At 40.7% G+C, this 21,696-nt stretch overlaps 1 protein-coding gene across 1 annotated transcript; it reads right to left on the bottom strand.

Moving 5' to 3' along the window:
* Window positions 1-929: 929 nt before the first annotated feature.
* GAS2L3 (growth arrest specific 2 like 3) lies at window positions 930-21,249 on the bottom strand. Its single transcript, XM_065423494.1, has 8 exons — window positions 21,226-21,249; window positions 18,701-18,869; window positions 17,847-17,965; window positions 14,952-15,093; window positions 10,475-10,538; window positions 9,470-9,608; window positions 7,823-7,930; window positions 930-2,369 (listed from the first exon to the last, which is right to left on the bottom strand). Exons 1-8 carry the CDS (start codon window positions 21,247-21,249, stop codon window positions 930-932), a joined length of 2,205 nt encoding a protein of 734 aa, XP_065279566.1.
* Window positions 21,250-21,696: the final 447 nt, after the last annotated feature.

Here is a 21,696-nt window from a genome sequence, read left to right as displayed (position 1 = left end):
TAGCAGATTTAAACAGAAGATATAGCCTAGGGAGAAGAGACACTTTAAAAACAACAATGGCAATTTAATAAAACTGTCCACAGCACCATCCTCTTTCATTTTTTAAAAATATATCTTGTCATAAAAATAAATAATAATAATCAAAAACAAGAACAGTGTGACATTCAGCCATGACATTCAGTGTGAGAGTGTTACTGAGCACTCAAATGCTAAGGCACTAAAAAGATGAGAGCCAAAGCCAAGATTTTTAAAAGTGACTTGTGCCCAACTTGAGATACCTTAAAGTGGCCAGATTTTCAGTTTGGATGCTTAGCACCTTCTGAAATATCAGGCCACTTTAAGGCATCTCACCCAAAAAAAAATCACCAGCCATTTGAAAATCTTGGCCTAGAGTCCTAATTCCTCTGATCTGTATCAACTGCCTATCCAAAATTTGATAAATTAGTTTGCTCAATTAGTGCAATGAAAGTGTTAATCCTGTTATCTTTATTTTCAAATACATTGGCTTTTAGTGATATCAATTATACATGTACAGTATATGTAATGTAATTAGCAACAGCAGGTACTTGACATTGATGTACCAGAGTGTTCTGAATCGTCATCTGGATCCTGCTTTGGAGAAATATCTAGAATAAGCTAAAATCCATTTAAGGAGAGTAGCAACAGTCGTCCTCTCCAAAACCAAACCAGCCTTAAATCACCAAACTGGTGTACTCTGTCTGTACTGTTTTATGGTGAATAGCAAGTAACGTTACTTTTCATATGTAATAAAAGTGGAACAGTATTTAACTACAAAGTATGGACAGAGTATCTAGTAAATAATCCTTATAGAAAAAAATACACTTAGGTCTCATACATGTCTGAGACATAAAAGTGTTACCATTGTAATTAGTGTAGTGTTATTTAAATGGAAAGCACCATATTTCTGCTTACTTTCTGGGTTTCTTACTGCCTGTCATAACAAAATAGTGATCATCTTGTTTAGCCTTCAAAATAGGATTTTTTAATACACCAGGGGTCCCCTTGCCATATGCTGTTGTAGTCTTTCCGTTTGAGAGGGGTTTCTTGGCTGTTGAAGCCAGGATTTCATCACTCTTTTGGGAGGTTTTGATTGAGGAGTGACTTGTTGTGGAAGGCTGTGCCGTCTTTTTTGTCGTTTGTGCTTTGGCTGAAGTTTGGGGAAGTCGTACAACAGATAATGGAGTGCGTTCAGGATGTTTTGATAAACTGGATCCTATCTGTGGGTTTCTACTGCTATCTTGTCCCCGTAAACACTTTACTGCAGGCCGTTTATTAGCAGCTGAAGCTACGCTCTTGCTTGGAGATTCCAGAGGAGGCATTAACTGTGATGTTTTACCAGCTGCAAGCGAAGATGCAGAATCTGGCTGTTTTAAGACCGGAGTGGTTCTGAGATTCCTCCCTGGGCCAGATCCTGTTTGTGGCAATCTTCTGGGAGGCCGGGACCCTATTCCTGATGCTTCATTGTTACTTTTGGAAGTGGGTTTTGCTATTTTTGCAAGAGACTGATAAGAATGTGAAGGCTTCGAAACAACAGGCAGATTTGCGTTAGGTGGCCTAGCAGATTTTGATGAGGATTTTGAAGCAATAGAATTAGGTTTGGTGGTGGAGTTAGATACAGTTTTGCATTTAGAAGGAGCATATTTTTGTTTTGAAGCCATCATTTCTCTTGTCCCAGGTAATTCTGAAAGCTGACTTGTAGAACAAGAGAGGGTAGGATGTAAAATTGTTGCTGGAGAATTTTGGGATGGTGCAAGTTTGACATTAGGAGTATCAGGGGACCAGATGCGTTTGCGCAGTGGCCCTGAACAATCAGGAGCAGTATTTAATAATGCAGGTGAAGAACTTTTGTTTGTAGGTTGTGCAAGTTTTGAAATAGCAGAAGTTGGTAAGTTGTGTGCAGAAGAATCCAGTTTCTTTGAAGCACCTGTTAAGGATCTGAAAGGAGATTGGGCACCCTTTGCTGGAGATCCTTGTAACTTGGAACGAGCTGATATGGACTTGGTTGCCCCTTTTGGGGATGACAAGGCAGGTGACTGTGGACGTTTAGATAATGCCTGCTTACCACTGGCCACCTGAGCAGCTTTTATAACTGAAACAGGAGTGGGTGGTTTTGAATTTTGTTTCTGAAACATATTAATAGCCAATATGGGATTCATGAAAGGAGGCTGCAGAGTTCTAGATGATGAATCAGGGGTGTCTTCATTGGGGCCACCTTTCTGAAATGCCAGGATTTTTTGCTCCAGAGTTGCAAATTGCAGCACTCGACATGGATCGTATTTGAGAAGAAAACCTTGAAGAGTGTCCCAGCCTCCACCAACACGTACCATCACATGTTTTCCATGCAGCATCTAAGAAGGAGGGGGAGAGAAGCAGATGGCAGAACACTAAAATCATATCTACTTTAGTACACAATTTATTACCAAATGTAATACAGGAAGCGTAAGGCACTAGCAACTTGAATGTATCCTATTTCTAAGAGAGCACCCTTTAAACAATAGCCTGAATTTCCCCGTGTTTTAAATTCCTTTTTTTAAAAAAAGGAAAGGATTTCAGGGTTTTTCTGCTCCCCTCTTGACATTAATAAGGTTTTTTCCAGCAACTGAGACACTGACTGAATATGCAGGGGCAACTAAGTGTCTGTGGGCTACTAGGTGTTACGGTAATACAAATACAGTACATTCTCATTTATCCAAATGGCCTGGGGGACACCTGAAACTTTCAGATAACTGGACATTAGGATTAAAAAAAAGTTATTAATTAACATAGGGCTCTGGAGAGGGGACATACTGGATATGGATAAGTAGGATTTTCAGAAAAAGGGAATTCAGATAACAGGAATGATACTGTAATAACATAATAAGTGTAATGTGACAGATTGGTTTATGTTTGTATCAAATTGTTGTATGCAATGTTGCGATAGCTGTGTCAGTGCCAGGATACCTTTCCCAGACCTGAAGAACAGCTCGGTGTAGCTCAAAAGCTCGTCTGTCTCATCAGCACAAGCTGGTCATAAGAACGCCCATACTGGGGCAGACCAAAGGTCCATGTAGCCCAGTATCCTGTCTTCCGACAGCAGCCAATGCCAGATGCCCCAGAGGCAATGAACAGAACAGGCAATTACCAAGTGATCCATCCCCTGCCGCCCACTCCCAGCTACTGGTAAACAGAGGCTAGGGACACCATCCCTGTCCGTCTTGGGTAATCTTTTTTGAACCCTGTTATAGTCCTCGCCTTCACAACATCCTCTGGCAAGGAGTTCCACAGGTTGACTGTGCATTGTATGAAGAAATACTTCCTTTTGTTTGCTTTAAACCTGCTGCCTATTAATTTCATTTGGTGACCCCTAGTTCTTGTGTTATGAGAAGGAGTAAATAACACGTCCTTATTTACTTTCTTCACACCAGTCATGATTTTATAGGCCTCAATCGTATCCTCCCTTAGTCGTCTATTTTCCAAGCTGCAAAGTCCCAGTTTTATTAATCTTGCCTCATATGGAAGGTGTTCCATACCCCTAATCATTTTTGTTGCTGTTTTCTGTACCTTTTCCAATTCCAATATACAGTATCTTTTTTGAGATGGGGCGACCACATCTGCATGCAGTATTCAAAATGTGGGTGTACCATGGATTTATAAAGGCAATATGATATTTTCTGACTTATTATCCCTTTCTTAATGATTCCCAACATTCTATTAGCTTTTTTGACTGCTGCTGCACATTGAGTGGATGTTTTCAGATAATTATCCACAATGACTCCAAGATCTCTTTTGTGAGTGGTAACAGCTAATTTAGACCAAATCATTTTATATGTAATGGTGGGATTATGTTTTCCAATGTGCATTACTTTACATTTATCAACATTGAATTTCATCTGCCATTTTGTTGCCCAGTCACCAGGTTTTATGAGATTCCTTTGCAATTCTTCGCAGTCTGCCTTGGACTTAAATATCTTGAGTAGTTTTGTATTACCTGCAAATTTTGCCACCTCACTGTTTACTCCTTTTTCCAGATCATTTATTAATATGTTGAACAGGACTGGTCGCAGTACAGACCCTGGGGGACACCACTATTTACCTCTCTCCATTTTGTAAACTGACCATTTATTTCTACCCTTTGTTTCTATCTTTTAACCAGTTACTGATCCATGAAAGGACTTTCCCTCTTATCTCATGACAGCTTACTTTGCTTAAGAGCCTTTGGTGAGGGACCTTGTCAAAGGCTTTCTGAAAATCTAAGTACACTATATCCACTGGATCACCCTTGTCCACATGCTTGTTGACATCCTCAAAGAATTCTAATGGATTGGTGAGGCATGATTTCCCTTTACAAAAAGGTGCGTTGACTCTTCCCCAACATATTGTGTACATCTAGGTGTCTGATAATTCTGTTCTTTACTATAGTTTCAACCAGTTTGCCCGGTACTGAAGTTAGGCCTGTAATTGGCATCACATTAGCTATCCTCCAGTCATCTGATACAGAAGGTGATTTAAATGATAGGTTACATACCACAGTTAGTAATTCAGCAATTTCATATTTGAGTTTCTTCAGAACTCTTGGGTGAATAACATCTGGTCTGGTGACTCATTACTGTTTAGTTAATCAATTTCTTCCAAACCCTTCTCTAATGACACCTTAATCTGGGACAGTTCCTCAGATTTGTCACCTAAGAAGAATGGCTCAGATTTGGGAATCTACCTCACATCTTCAGCTGTGAAGACCAATGCAAAGAATTCATTTAGTTTCTCCGTAATGGCCTTATTGTCCTTGAGTGTTCCTTTAGCATCTCGATTGTCCAGTGGTCCCGACTGGTTGTTTAGCAGGCTTCCTGCTTCTGATATACTTAGAAAAAATTTTGCTATTACTTTTTGAATCTTTGGCTAGTTGTTCTTCAAATGCTTTTTTGACCTTCTTAATTATATTTTTACACTTCACTTGCCAGAATTTATGACCCTTTCTATTTTCCTCACTAGGATTTAACTTCCACTTGTTAAAAGGATGCCTTTTTGCCTCTCACTGCTTCTTTTACTTTGTTGTTTAGCTAATGGAGGCACTTTTGGGGTTCTCTGTGTTTTTTAATTTGGGGGTATACATTTAAGTTGAGCCTCTATTATGGTGCGTTTAAAAAGTTTCCATGCAGCTTGCAGGGATTTCACTTTTGGCACTATCTTTTAATTTCTGTGTAACTAACTTCCTCCCTATTGTGTAGTTCCCTTTTCTGAAATTAAATGTTACCACTGCTGTGGTGTTTTCCCCGCCACAGAAGCCCAATAACATCCCCTTCCAATACAAGATATTACCTCATCCACCTTTGTATCAAATTGTGACTTTCAGGTGACACTAACTGCCATTTTGAAGAATGTGACCTACCTTTGGGTATGTAATTGGAACTGCCTAGAGCTGTCAAAGACAGATGCAAGGCAGCTTATTGTAATGCCCGATGCCTCCCTGAAGAAACCAACATTAGAATCATCAACAGTGATTGTTTTCCAAACAAAGGCGTCCAACTTTAGAACAATGGTTTTGCTACAGAGTGTGGCCAGGCAGAAGGAAACTGGCTTTCCCAGTTTGGGCTCCAGGGGCGCTGGACCATCCCAGTTAATCACCCAACTGTGGTTCTGAAGCTGATCAGTTGGTCACCTGACAGAGGAGACAGAAGCCTTATTTAAGAGTAGGATCTGCGCTAGGCTTCCTCTCTCTCACTGAGCAACCATTGCCAGATGGCAGGAGGGCAGTATGTCCACTTGACATACTGACTGGCTTAGGACTCACAAGATGCGTGAACATACACTCAGAGGAGAGGATGTATAGGCTTTTGTTATTTTTCCCAAAGATCTGTAACTCTTGTGTGTTCTGAGAGTAAGAATTACCAAGGTTAAGAAATCCCTGTATTCCTTGCTTTACCTGCCACTTGGTCCCTGAGTTAAGCTATAAAGCAGAGCACCCATGGCAAAGTGGAACTCTGGGGGTGCATGCATAAGCAACTGGGGCAGATTGGGAGGTAACAGCACTGGTTTCGGAGCCTAGGGCAGATGGACAGCAGAGTACCACACTGCAAGGAAGAGTGTCAGACAGGGAGTCTGCACCCAAGAGTGTGCCTTACAGGCTCAGAGCTAGAAAACAGCGAATGGACTCTGCTCAGACCCAGCTGGCTTGGAAGTCTGGATCCATTTACAACAAACTGGAGGTACCTACTAGGCAGTCTATAAACATGTACACAGTAAACTGAAATAATAAAGCAAAAATTGTTCCTGCCCACTTCTTTCCATTATAGTAACTGTATGTGTCATTTCAAACTATAGGCAGTAGGTACATCATTTTCAGACAGAAAAGTTTTCACGTTGATGATGCCCCTTCAACATTTAGGCTAGCATAAGAATTTGTGAGGTTAAGGGGTAGATCAGCTACACTACTCAATAGCCCAGAAGTTTGATAGTCAACATTCAAGGATTAATATTCTTAATTAATACTCAGTTATCTTCCTTTGCACTTCAGATTCTGACTCTGAATAGACACAGTGCAGTAAGGCACTATACTTTAAACTTAAGGGATTCAGTCTAGTTGTCACTATTTACATGGCAGTGATGTTTGGGACATTATTTACACTATAAAATCATGATATCTCCTATTAGAGAGTTTCTTTATGAAATGTAAGAATTTTACATTTACAAATTTAATATGAAAGTCATGAAGACACAAATATATAGTGATCAGTTTCTGTGTAGCTAATATTTCATGACTTCAATGCTTGTTTCCTTGTTAAACCAATATTTTTGAATTAGTACGTATGGACTAGAGTGCCAACAGCTAGGACTCGGGGGGGGGGGGGGGGGGAGGAAACGTACTAGACACCTACAGACTAGAAGATTAAACCTATTAGCCAGAGAAGTTGTCCGTCTTTTTCTCTGTCTTCCCCACCCTCCCAGACACTACCCAAATATCTGCAGTGTTCTGATAAGAATCCCAGATATTCACAGCTGCTGGAGAGTAGGAAGGTGCTGGAGGTTCAACCAAGATGCTTTTGGATCAGTCTCTGGCTAGACAGTATTATATTTGAAGCTCCAACCACTCTCTAATAGTCAGAAGGGAAAAGAAGTTTTCTGCTTCTTTCTCCCTACTCCAAAGTCTCCTGGCTGCTGCACACACTACTCTATCAAATGTCAAGTATAGCAGATTGTTGTAATGCCCCACCCAGTCTATCCACACACCAGCTTCTAAGCCAGGTTTAAAAATATATATATATATATATCTTTCCCCATGACCAAAACTCAAGTTCCTGCCAGTTCTGCTTGTCATAGCTTTATTCATAGAGTGAATGTCTGCCCCCATTGTAGCCCAATTACCCCTCCCTTCAAGCTGAGGTCAAGGCCATTCCACCATGCTGGCGGCGAGAGGAGCATTTTGATGGGCCACCCACGGATACTGGTCCCTTTCAGAGGTCCCTAGGATATAAAACTGTCATGATTACAGACAGGTGAATGGATGTTCTGATGGGACATTACAACAATTTACTGTCCTTGATTTCCAATGTTCATGTGTCTAAACATTATTCCCTCCCTGTTATGCCCCTAGGTCACCATAGTTTACCAAAGACCTGCAAGAGATTCCAAGGGGAAAAAAGACTGGAGGGCCACTGCCAATGGTCCAGAGATGAATCCAGTGAGACAAAAAACATGCAGATTGTACACTTTTGTTGTGCTGGACAGACATATGAACCCAAGTGAAAAAGTTCTGACCACAGTCCGGATACAGTGGAGGCAAAGCTAACAAATGAGGTGAGGAAACATTTTGAGAAATTGCACTTACTCGTATGAAGAGTATTTTATCTCCCAATCTATAACGTCCTTCAGATAAGTACTCAATCGAAAATCTATGGGAACAGCTACAGGGAAGATCTTCTGCTATGTGCTTAACCTAGATTTTAAAAAAGAAAGTACCTGTTAGAAAATTGAGTTTTTTCAAAAAAAAATTACAGGTGTGTGGTGTTTTTTGTTTTGGGGGAATAACCACTGATAGGTCATTTAACCATGGCAAAAGATTAAATATGTCCCTGTCAAAATACTTTCCCTCATTACAAGATGGCCTGAACAGATAAAACTGTCCACGGACAAAGGTTACTTTAATTTTTTGAGTGGCTCAGATCTGGTTCTTCTAATTTCTCATTTTATTAGAACACTTTTCCTACTTAAATTCCCTTTATTTTATTTACCCCAATTCATTTGTCAATAGTAGTAAGGGTAGCTTCATAAAGATAGACTTTATGTCTCAAGGAATTGTACCAGATGACTGGGCCTCTCTTGAATTGCTGAAATGGTTTTTAGTAGGCCCAGTCTGACCTGTCTCATCAGATGAGCAAATTGGTCAAGATTCTGTACTTGATCCAAAAGCACCAGTATTCTCCAAGATAGTTGGAAATCTTCTGTAATCTTACAAAAGGGGGGAAAAAAAAAAACCTGTATCCAGAAAGGGAGCAACAGAGAAACAATCCAGACAATAAAAAGGAAGCCACCCACAACTTACCCTTAGTGTTGAAGAGAAATGTTCGTTTTAAAAAGCAGAGAAAGGGCTTCAAAGAATGGGTACAAAATAGAAATGCAACGATGCTGCTGAGCTACAGAATTACTCACCCTTCAACACAGAAAGACTGAGGGCTGGAGCATTCCAGAGAAGCAAAATTTAACAGAGTAGGCAAAATGAGATGCAGGTGTGATTATTAATTATTATTATATTTTAACAGTTTGAGGTGTGTGTGTCACAATGGATTTAGTCATCCAGTCTCAATCTATGAAGCCACAGACTATGAAGGAAATTATTTTTAAAAATTTAGGTTTAAATACTCATTTTTAAGTAATTTAGAGCAGCAGTGTATCAGTCCCTTATGGCCTGTTCACAAGCTAAGTGATTCATTTCCTTTCTGCATGAAAATCTGTTTCCTTAGGGGTGCAACTACAGACATTTGTTCAAGCATTACTCCAAGATATTTTAGCAGGTTTGTTTCTTCAGCAAGTTTTCATATTAAAAAACAAACAAACCTTCATTTTGTAACATATGTTTAAAAAAGCCTATTCTTTTAATATTAAATAGTTTGGTCAAACACCACTAAATAATACCATTTAAGACTTACACATCCAGTATGTTACATTCCCATTCAGTGTTTTCCTGTCTTCCATCAGCATAGGAAAGAAGGATGGAGAGATTTCAGTACATGCTTTCCCTATGCTGAGGTGTCTGCTATGTACCCATTTAACACTCCTACTTATAGATACAAAGATGCACTATGCACACTTAGAACATGTCCATTGGAGGAGGCATATCCTTGCCCTTTCAGGGCAAGAAGGCACATATATACTACATAGAAATTCTTTGCATTTAATTATCTAAATAGCACATATACAAAATTAGGAGCTGGAGTAATTCAAAGCCCACACCGCACAAAATATGCACAATACTTACTGCTTCATGCAGTTCCCCATGGTGGCAACATGACTTTGGGGTACTGAGAGATGTTACAGGCCCAGAGGTCATTAACAATGTCTCTTCTAACTCAATTTCGTTCTCCAGTTTTACTAGCACAGGAGGTTCAACTCCATACCTGAACACAAATACAAAGATGATAATGGGGTAAGAGGAGACATTATGAAACTAAACAAATAGAAAGGAGCCAATGAAGAAAATACATGCAAAGTATAACAACTGAATAACTGAACAGGGAAAAAAGCAGCTCATAAGAAAAGTCTGGTCAGTCAGAGGATTAATTATCTAATAAGTCAAATAATAGCATTAAGGTTAGAATTTCTCTCAGACATGCTTTAAATTGGTTAGAATCATTTTGCTGCTGTCTGGGTTCAGTTTAAATAGCAGGTACACATCCCCAGTGAATGTACCACAGTGGGGGAAAGATGGTCTTAGAGAGGCTACAGCAGAAGATAGTAACGTTTTTGAACAATTTAAGTTATGAGGAAGTGTTAAGAAAGTTGTTCTTATTCCCAGTGGAAAACAGGAGACTGAGAAGACTTAGAGGTTTTCGAAGTTATGAAATGACTGCAACAGTTGAGGCATTTTTCAAACTTAAGTTTTAAGAACAAAAGTTAAAGTTCTGCTTTTGAGGCCACTTAGGTCTCCATTCATGATCTCCCCACCTTACAAATGTAGATATCTTGGCGCTATGTGCTTGATTGTGACATTTAGGCACAGCCCGTATTAAGAAGCAGTGTGGAGCTGCACCTCACTAGAAAGCATTCAGGCAGGTATTAGCAATAATAGGAAATTTTTGAAGAGTATCCTTAGTATAGGTAGGCCATAACAGCAGAGCTGTTAATTACTCTCTGAACCAAAACAGAATCTATTTTCATTGTACTAAAAGACTGCGATTTGCAAAACACTGTATGTAACCCAACACTAAAACTTTATATGCTTAACAGAATGCAATTTCTAGTTAGAAAACTACAGAGTGCATACCTCGATACAATGCGACCAATTTCCAGTAGACAGAGATACACCTGTCTTGGATCCTTGTGCAAAACTACAGAGGAAAAAATAAGTCATACTTCACGTTTGGAAAGCTTTACCAGATAAGGGGGCGGCCTGTGAACTAAGTACAGAAAATAGAAGGCAGGTAGGGTTGTCACCCATTCCCTAAGTCATCTTTACATCCTGCAAACAAGATACATAAACACACAAGACTAAGTTTTCAAGTGTGGGATATTACAAATAGCTTCAACAAGACAGAAGGTGCCTATTTGAAAATTTAACAGGTGGGTGATGGAGGCTGATATCAAGGGCCAATCAGAGGTGGGAGTCGACATCTCGATAGTGAATGAGAGAAGATGGATGGGTGGGATAGGTTGTGAAGGCCTTGAAAGTGAAGACAAGTAGCTTTATGCCTAGATCACAAACAGAAGTCTCAAGCTTTATAGATAATGTTCACTAGCAATCAGATGTTTGGCTTGATATCAGAGTGAGCGAGCTGGACAGAGCATCCAGAAACAGACTACTGCCCATGTGAATGCCATTCGGGGTCACTTAATTCGCTACCTCCATAACCTCCTACCCATTCTAGGGGTTGTTGCTACAACATGTCTCTTGGACAGGAATGGGTAATTGCCAAATCACAAAAGCAGTCATTCCCATTTCACCCATCAACAAGAGCTTGAAAGCTTGCCTGGGCAAGGGGGGGAATTGGGGTGAGAAGACTTGCAGCCTCCCAAAGGCACACAAAGTTGGCATTTATACCGCATAGCCAGTTTCTGAAAACAGCAATAAACAGACTTCAAAATACTTTTAGCTACAAACAAAACAACACAGCATTAGGAAATCCTGACTGCTGATCCCAAGGAAATTAAACATATTTTAAGTATTTGTTTCAGAGTGCAGTTAATGAGTTTAGGCTCTTCAGTTTATACAGAGAGTGAACTGAGGATATACACAATCTCAGGGGTGGCTCTATGTTTTTTGCCGCCCCAAGCACGGCATGCAGGTGGCTGTCGGCGGCGCGCCTGCGGGAGGTCCTCTGGTAACGCAGATTCGGCGGCATGCCTGCGGGAGGTCCACCGGTCCTGTGGCTTCGGCATAGCCGCCACCGAATTGCCGCCGAAGCCGCGGGACTGGCGGACCTCCCACAGGCATTCCGCCGAAGGCTCCCTGACTGCCGCCCCCTGCGGCTTGCCGCCCCAGGCACGTGCTTGGTGTGCTGGTGCCTGGAGCCGCCCCTGCACAATCTACTTCCATTACAAATTTTTTTCTCCTACTTGCACCACTGAAGACTGAAATACAGCAATAAATTTAATATTTTAGATTAGATAGATGGATAGGATTTCTAGCTATTTCATTCTAATTTAGTAGAAAAATGGTCTAGTAAAGAACAGGAATGGGCACCTCCAACTGGTAGCAATGAGAATTTCAAAGACTAGTTAGCCAATAAAAATGAGTAAGCAGTGACAGAGGCCATTTAAGTGTCATAAACATTAGCAGTGTGTAATAACAGGGTTTTTTAAAATTAAATAAATAAAATCACCCTTACTGTAAATGCAAACTACATTTTTAGTCACTATTGCAAGTTTTAATGTACATTGCAAATATAGGTAATTTTGCATGTTCTTTTGACAGGCAAAGAATTTTGCAATATTTAAAAAGTACCTGAGTTGCCACAGAAAGGCTTGTGCTTGTTTGTTTCTATTTAAAAAGCAAGTGATGCAAAAACAATTAATTATCTTACAATGAATATACAACTTTTCTTAATGAGCAGTCAAAGATTTCATGCCATCTGGAAGATCAGTCCAGCAGCTGCTGGTAACAAAGTACAGGCTGAACACTAGAGGCATAAGCTCAATTTACAATCTTTGTTTTCATAACCATTCAGTTAGAGGGGGGAAAGTAAGGGGTTGAGTATCATATAGGGTAGATCCTGAGGTGAACGTTAATTACTAACAGACTGTTGTAACTTCAGGCACAAAATCCTGACGTAGCTCTTTAATTTAGTCATCATGCGTGTACTATTCTGAGCACTTTATACAGCAAGAAAGAGATCTAATATTGAACAAAGGATATTTTTGTGTTTTAAAAATTTCCATGTGGTCTCTTGGCACTTTAAAACAAATGCGGGTCTCTCTTTCAATTACCGTATATACTCGATTATAAGCTGGTTCTGTTTATAAGCCGACCCACCAAGATTTCCATGTGGTCTCTTGGCACTTTAAAACAAATGCGGGTCTCTCTTTCAATTACCGTATATACTCGATTATAAGCTGGTTCTGTTTATAAGCCGACCCACCAAGATGGATAAGTAAAAATGGAAAATGTTTATAACCCGTTCATAAGCCGACCCTATAGTTCAGGGGTCAGCAAACTTTGGCTCCCGGGCCATCAGGATAAGCCGCTGGTGGGCCGAGATGGTTTGTTTACCTCGAGGGTCCGCAGGCACAGAGGTAAACCTAAGTAAACAAAGTGTCCCGGCGCGCCAGCTGCTTACCCTGATGGACCGGGACAGCAACTGATGGGAAAATTTGGGGGGGGGGGGGGAGGAAGAGAAGCTGAGAGTCAGGGGAGTAACCCCTGTGACCACCCCCCACATGACCCCACCTCTAGCCCAGGACCCCCACACTCTCCCCATCCCATCCCTTCCCACCTTATCTGGGGAGGGCCAGGGGAGGATGTCTCTGGCCTGGCTGGAGCTGCTCCGGCAGGCTGGGCAGCATGGCCGCAGCCTGCTCTGGCGGGCCAAACCGGGCGGCGTGGCTGCAGCACGTTCCAGTGGGCTGGGCCGCAGCGTGCTCCAGCAGGTTGGGCAGCGCGGCCACAGCCTGCTCTGGGGGGCGGGGCTGAGCGGCATGGCTGCAGCCTGCCAGCCCCGGAGGCTGGGGGGAGAGCAGCGTGGCCAGAAGCAGAGAGACTCTGGCCCCGCCTCTTCCCTTCTGGCTCTGCTGGCTGTGCTGCCTCTCCTTGCTCCCTATGTTGGGGGGAGGGGCTGTGTCCCACCTCTCTCTCTCTATACCCGTTCATAAGCCGACTCCCTTCTCTGGCGCTTCCCTTTTTTACTAAAAAAAAAATTCGGCTTATGAACGAGTATATACAGTATTCTGTTTTGGGGTTTTTTTGCTATGCAGAAAATGTGGCATTTCACTGCAATCCTTTTATTTTTTTCCTCTCACAATGCAACTTTTCAGAGGCTTCAAAAGCACTATTCAGTCAGATTACTCAATGCAGCCATAAGCAACTGACCCTGCAAAACTTCTGTCACATGAACAGTCCTATCAAAGTCCCAATCATTACTTATACAATTATTCCTGTCTCACACAAGTATGGCTTTAAGAGCACCTCAATGCCAACTGGCAGCACCTGCCAGTTCTGTCAGCAACTCCTATCAGGCCTGACAACTCACTACACCTAACACACTGCTTTCATAGTATTTATCCAAAAGCATCTTGTGAGGTATCAAATGAAAGCTGGTGACATACTGGTCATTAAAATTGTTGTAAAATTGATGTATTAAGATTATATGAGGAATTATGTATATGTACTGATATTATGCTTTAAAGTCTGTAACCAAACAAAGGGAGAACCAGGTTTCTTCCAGACAGGAGGAAGGTAGTTCTCTCTCTATGAAATGTAAATTAAGTATGGTAAAGTCAATACAAAAGGAACTCCATTTGCCTGTAAAGTGAACAGGAAAAATAGGTTGATGGGGGGGGGGGGGGGGGGGGAATGTGAACTCAACATGGTGTCGGCATGCCAGAGAAAAAGAATCTTATCTGGGGGTGCACTTCAGAAGGATATATTTCAAAGGACATAGGGATAAAATCTGGGTCCTGATTATGACTGAAAACTAGTAAGCCCTGCAGAAAATCTTAGGTGAGAGACTGGTTTAGACAAGGATTATAACCAGTTAAGCTCTACTCTCTAGAAAATGTATTATACTTTGTTTCATTTGTACCCATTTCTGTTTCCATTATTCTTACTCAATACTCACTTGAATCTGTGAATCTCTGTTCTTGGTTAATAAACGTATTCGTTTTCACCATAAACAGATTATTGTAATTCAGTGTTATAGAGGACCTGATCCTGAGGTGTAACCTTCCAGCTGTGTGTACACTGTCTTTTTGGGGACAGCTTAACTTGGTAATTACTGAGAGTGTCTAGCGCCCGGGCTGGACACTACAGGGGGATGCTTCTATGGAGCTCGGGGATGGGGGTACACTAAGTGTTACACTGCAAGGCAAAATAAGTGCTGGCAGAGTCCTGAGGCATGCGTTTGGGTGGCTATCTGAATGAGTGTCGGGGAACTGACACACAGTTTAGCACCAGCAAATCTCTCTATAGCTGAGGCAGAGGGGTGAGTCACAATCCTGGGCACCCCAAGAAAGTGTCACAGTAAGGGTCAGGATTGGGCCCATAGAGTTTTCTATCCCCCCAAAATAACTTTACAAACAGGGATAATTACCTAAACCTTCAGATTCAAAGAGATAAGTCTCATCAACTCCAATGCACCTACACCAGTTAAGGAAGTTGGCTGTATTATCTCTAGCAAAGAAGGATCCTGATGGTGCATTCTTCTTACATGGGACACGTCTCATAGGAAAATTCTGGCAAAAAATATTTCAAAAATTAATGTACATATGCTGTGCGCACAGATACATAAGTGACATTTTGAAACACATTTTCATAAGATCAAATAAGAATATCACATTTAAAGTACAACAATGGTGGCCGGCTAATAACTATTATTATTTTTTATACTTGATGTAACCTACATGCATATCTGGAATGCAGACGAAGCTTTCCCCATTTGATGGCTACAGCCATGTCAGATATAGTCCTTCAAAGGGCAAGTCGTTATTCTTGTACATGGTCTAAGAAGACAATGTGTGTATGGTTACTCTGTTGAAGTCAGGAATCAAGGTAGGGGAAAAGAAATCTTCCATTGTAACTCTGCATCCTGGGATGCACTAGTGTGGCCTCTCCTGGCGCAGTCTCTGCCACTGACCTCCACCAACTCACAGCACATGGGGAAGTTTAGTTGGTGGATCTACAGTCCTGGTTCCACTGGCTCCACCCTCAAACTCCGTGTACAAAGCGGTGAACAGATTACTCTTAGAGCATATCTCTACAGTGCACAGGGGGTGTGAACTAGCTACATGGATGACACAATCCTTCCACCCCATCCCCCCAAAATATAGTGAAACTGCACTGGCTGTTGCATTCAGGCACTTTTCAAGCCCTTTCATAAGTAGATGGGTGTGGTATGGGAGGGAGGGAGGGAGGAAGGGAGTAGAGTTTCCTTTAAAAAGTAGTGACTTGCTTTCAGTTTTTTCTAAACCAGTTTAACAACTTTGGGGATATAGGTGAGGCATCTTCTCTCTTCCCTTCACAGCCAATGATCTTCATCATTCACGGGTGTCCCTTATAAATAGGGCCCTACCAAATTCACAGCCATGAAAAACGTGTCAGGGACTGCAAAATCTGGTCTCCCCCGTGAAATCTGCCTATTTTAGGGGGGTCACGGTATTGCCATGCTGCCTTCAAAGCTGGGCAGCTGGAGAGCGGTAGCTGCTGGCCAGGCGCCCAGCTCAGAATGCAGCATCACAGCCAGCAGCAGCGCAGAAGTAAGGGTGGCATGGTATAGTATTGCCACCCTTACTTCTGTGCTGTTGCTGGTGGTGGCAGCATTGCCTTTAGAGCTGGGTGCCTGGTCAGCAGCCGCCGCTCTCCGGATGCCCAGTTCTGAAGGCAACACAGAAATAAGGGTGGCAACACCATAACCCCCTACAATAGCCTTGCAACCCTCCCCATGGTCCTCTTTTGCCACCCTTACTTTGAATTTAAGGGTGGAGGGATAGCTCAGTGGTTTGAGCATTGGCCTGCTAAACCCAGGGTTGTGAGCCACTTAGGGATCTGGGGCAAAAATCAGTACTTGGTCTTGCTAGTGAAGGCAGGGGGCTGGACTCAATGACCTTTTGGGGTCCCTTCCAGTTCTATGAGATAGGTATATCTCCATATATAGTATATTTATTATTTGAAACTGTGAAATTCAAGATTTTTAAAATGCTATGACCATGAAATTTAGCAAAATGGACAGTGAATTTGGTAGGGCCCTACTTATAAATATACGACATGGTGCTCTGTGAAAGTTGCTCCCTTTTTACTATCAAAGACCTCCCTCAAGAAGAATTTTAGTAGTTAGTTACTGATATTTAGCCTTAATATATTTAGCTATATAATTAAAAATGTAGGCCTTCCTGTTAGCTTCTACGACACAGAGTACTAATATAAAAAAGAAAGTTAGTTTGATAAAGGGGACTAGTACTGTAAGTGTTTTCTACCAATTGGTAGAAGCTAACTAGTGCTGCCATCACATGATTAACTGGCTTCTATAAAACAACAACAACGACTCCTATTTTTATGTAGTTCTAGCAAAAACAGCTCTAGGCTAGTTGGACTGCAACAGACTCTTTATGTTGGAGGTTAGAAGAATAAAGACTAATTCCTTCCAAGTCATTTCCTTTACACCCATTTTTCTGTCAGTGCTGGACATTGCTATCAGGTTTTTTTGTTTTGTCTTAGTTATGTAATATATGAAAGGTGTAGCCCCCTGTTTCTTGTGCTGCTTCCACCCCACCCCCCAAAAAATTAAGTTGTGGGACCAATGATTCAGCCACTTCTTTCTCAGAGGGAACTAATAAAACATGAAATGTCCGACCAATATTTTTGATATATGAAAGCACTATTCTAAACATTCTCTCTACCTTCTGTACATCTCAATCAGACATTGCATGTGCTAATGTTCGCACATGTGTAAGGGTCAAGTCATGTATCAAAAACTTCAAATCCTTCTATTTTGTATAAATTGTGAGTTTTATCCACTCTCATTTCTGCCATATTTTATTCCCAATAGTGGTGCCTAAACATGTCTCCCATACATATTTTGTTTTAGGTATTTTTAGTGGCTGTTCAGAGTGCAGCACGCTCTAGTCTAGTGATCAATTTCTGATACAAAATTTGCATAAAGTATCAACAGGTTTCCTGTTTCTCCTACCCAGGTAGTCCTCCCCACCATACACACACAACCAATAGGAATCATTCTTGAGGGGTCAGACCATAAGGTCCTTAAACAGGCCTTCCACCAGCACACCTCCTATTGAAGTGAGGACTTTAGGATTTGACACACAATGAATAGCCATCTCATTTGTAGCTAGTTATTTGATCTGTTAAGACATCACGTTTCTTCTTATTTCCAAGTACAATGCATACAGAGTGCAATTTTGTTAAATGCAGATAAAAAGTGGTTGCACGTGAAGTGATGAAGTTTATCAATTACTGTAATAGTCAAATGACTCACCCTTAAGTCCTTTGAGCTACAGCATTTTTTAATTGTACTTTGAAGGACACCAACCAACTGGCAGAGTAGTACACCATTATCAAGCTCTTCCAGCAACCGTTCCGCTGTAACTTCTACCCCTGAAAATAAAAAGTGGAAAATGTTAGAATTATTCCAGAGGAAGGCAAGCTAACAGAAACTATATGCAGACAACTCAGACATAGCATTCCACCATTAAAAAGACACAAAGTTGGCCAATAGTCTACAATAGTGAGATCATCAGTATTTTGAGTACCAGTTTTTATTCCATTCAACTAAAACAACTGATGAATGGCATAAACTTTAAAATTTCTGCTACCTTACATATTCACCATAAAAATCAACTGCCACTGAAGCAATAATATAAATGTAAGCTTTTATTAAATCTAAAAAATAGAGATACTAATTTAGAGATGTATTTGTACTGTACGTTTCCCCCTTCTCAACATCCACTGTTTCAGCCTGTGTTAGTTATACCCTATAGCTTTGGATTCTAAAAAGAGAATTGGCATACATTTAAAATTAAATATGTTTATTTACCTATAAAACTATTTCTATTAAAATTCAGATAAAAATCAAATGAAATATTCATTATTTAATTAGACTACAGACTAGTTACTGAACAGGAAATATAAATAAGTGGTATTAAGCTAGCATTGACAGTTGTCCGCTCATAAAATATGAAACCAGAACATGCATTTTAATGCAACTTTCCTCATTACGCAAGCCCAGTCTCATTCACTCGCTCTCAGCAAATTTATGAATATGAAAGTTCAACACTGGCCAGGACAATGTATCTTTCAAATTCATTAGACAATGATGTATTTTAGCATTACCCAGCAATCCAGATAGCCAGATTGATAGATCTTCCTGCATAGGCACCAGTGTTGCTTCATGCCGCACAGATATCCACTGATCATATAGGCAAACATCTGCCAAGCCCGGGCCATGTCTGGGAGTCAGAGGACTTCGTGGAGTTAAAGGAATATCATCTCCAAACCACACCTAAAGAAGTTTTCAGTAAGTTAAAACAAATCAGTCTAGTACAGTGGCTCTCAAACTTTTTTTACTGGTGACCCCTTTCACATAACAAGCCTCTGAGTGCGACCCCCCTTATATGTTAAAAGCACTTTTTATATATTTAACACCATTATAAATGCTGGAGGCAAAGCAGGGTTTGGGGTGGAGGTTGACAGCTCGTGACCCCCCATGTAATAACTTTGCGACTCCCTGAGGGGTCCTGACCCCCAATTTGAGAACCCCTGGTCTTGTAGCTGCAACCTCCAATAATGGAATCTGATCATTTCCTCACACAAACAATAATCAGGTAATGACATAAGAGATCTAATTTTGATTTTTTAAGCCACTCATCAACCCTGCAAAGATCTATTGCAGCTGTCAGTCTTCATTCCTAAATTCAGATGCTACCACATCACTCTATGATTTACAGTTGTCCCCCTGACATATATAAAAACTCTCTCCAAAAAGGTCTATTTTTTAACTGCCTTATAAATAAAGAATTAATTTATAAAACTTGTAAGAAAGTTAGTACTGGGCAGAATCCACAATATAAAAAGACAAATCTACAGCCTAAAACTAAATTTGCTGCTGGTCTCTCTCACTCTTTGATCAAAGATTTCACAGGAGGTTTTTGTTTGGGGGGGGGAAAAAAAAGAACATTACAATTCTTACACTACAGTAGAAAATGTGTTACTGTTCAGACTTGTTTAATACAAGAACATACACTTTTTAGACACGTCTTCCCTTCTTGTATTCAAGCATTCTAAAGCAATGTGCAGTGGCACTGAAAATGTTTTCTTCACTATGGGGCAGGAAGGAAGACTTCATTTGCTCGCTATATCATAGCATCAATACAAAAAGGATATCAGTCCCAGTCTTCTAATTGTATTTTTTCCTGTGTCAACACCTGTCTCATGTTAGCAAAGAAATAAGAAATTCTGATGATATACATAAAAGCCAGCCTTGCAGAAACTTTACCTGCAGTGCCCAATGATTGGCAGGAAAACAAAACGGAAAAGAGAAACAGGGGCAGATGAAAATTTGTTCTGAATTGTATCAATCTGTGCCTTTAACACCACTGTTTTCAATGGAATTCCAGTGGCGTACCCAAGAGTAAAATGTTACCTTGAACTGCAAGCTCTTTGGGACAGTTTGGGTACTGGGAAAGGGGGAGAAGCAGCGAAGAAGGACGACCACAGAGTAAAGCAGAAAAAAGTCTGAATAATAGGAGACAATGAGGAGAAAGGAAAAACTCAAGTTTTTCCTCTTACACCTTCTATATAGAAATCCCTCCACAGCTATATCATTGGAATGCGACCCTGTGAGATAAGGGGACAGAAGGGTAAGCTGGGAGTAATTCATCCCACGATTCCTGGCAAACTTCCATTGGGAAATTCCTTGTGGAATTTAAAGAAAGACAATTTCCTCTCTCATGGGTTTTTCTATCAGTAACATTTTGTTAAGGGTTAGCTTAGGGAGTCAAGGAGAGTAATGGGGATGAAGAAAAAATGACTTGAAGAAAAACAAAACAAAAACACTCCCTCTCAGAGGATCTCATTCACCACACAAAATGTCATGCCCTCACCATCCTATCCCAGATAACCTAGCCCAGACGCACAATTAACTGTTGATTGAGTTCATCCATGATTAGCTAGTTCGGGGGTTCTCAGACTTTTGTACTGGTGACCCCTTTCACACAGCAAGCCTCTGAGTGCGACCCACTCTTATACATTAAAAACACTTTTTTAATATATTTAACACTATTATAAATGCTGGAGGTAAAGCGGGGCTTGGGGTGGAGGCTGACAGCTCGCGACCCCCCCATGTAATAACCTCGCAACCCCCTGAGGGGTCCCAACCCCCAGTTTGAGAACCCCTGAGCTAGTTGGTCCCACAAGACTTTTTAACTTGTGGATGGACTGACTACATATTCTCTTATAGAATTAATCACTTTGCAAAACTTGAATATTAATAGTTACACAAATAAAGTCACTATATTTTAGGAACAATTACGTCTGATTTAGTCTCTTACTTTGCCTTAGAAACCTTCTTAGGTAACACCACTTAAGGAGAAGTGGTGTGATCTAGCAGTTGAAACAGAAAGCTAGGCTCCAGAACTTCTGGGTTATATCAGTCCTGCCCCTGACTCCCTGTGTGACCTAAGGCAAGTCATTTAACCTCTGTGACTAAGTTTTCCCACCTGTAAAATGGGGATGGTAAAGATCTCACAGGGACAATTGTGAGCCTTGCAGTAATTTGTCTGCAAAGTGCCCGGTGATCCTTGCATAAAGAAAAGATGCCATATGAAGTATCAAGCATTTTTATTATTAATGTCATTTACCTGAACTGCATGCTGCATGGTCATCTCTATTTATATGAAAGTCTTTCCCTGGACATGGGGGAAGGAAGAGACAAAAAAACAACCCAGCAAATTATTTTTAATGGAATCACTTCTAATTTTTACAAAAGTTAAAAAACTATTAGGTGAAAACAGTCAGATTGACTCTCTTAACACAGTTATAATCTTGACCTGATATTTTACTACTTTACACTGTCAGAAAATAGTAAATATTACAGGACAAAATGGCAAGTTTCTTCACTTCTATTTAGCTATAAATAGTATTCGATAATGGTTCACGTGCTTCCAGGAAGGTGTCAAAGCTCTCTGTCTTGTAGAAGAGGAAAAAAATTCCAAGTGTGCTATTACATCAGTTATCCAACATGTACCCAAAAAACCTTAACTTGAAGTTAAGGTTGTTGGAGTCCATTCCTATATATCACAAACATTATAACTGCAGAAAATCATGAGTTA

This window comes from Emys orbicularis, chromosome 1 (assembly GCF_028017835.1).
Source record: "Emys orbicularis isolate rEmyOrb1 chromosome 1, rEmyOrb1.hap1, whole genome shotgun sequence".
NCBI lineage: Eukaryota > Metazoa > Chordata > Testudines > Emydidae > Emys > Emys orbicularis.
This window is presented reverse-complemented; position numbering and strand designations above follow the sequence as displayed.

What these genes read in the sequence shown, in the direction of transcription:
- GAS2L3 (XM_065423494.1), bottom strand. Translation starts at nt 21,249, where the DNA reads ATGACCATGCAGCATGCAGTTCAG. An exon ending in CTGGCTATCTGGATTGCTGG is followed by an intron (nt 17,966 to 18,700) that starts GTAATGCTAAAA and finishes TTTTATTTTCAG; the next exon opens with GGGTAGAAGTTACAGCGGAA. An exon ending in CTTTGAATCTGAAGGTTTAG is followed by an intron (nt 10,539 to 14,951) that starts GTAATTATCCCT and finishes TTTCCTCTGTAG; the next exon opens with TTTTGCACAAGGATCCAAGA.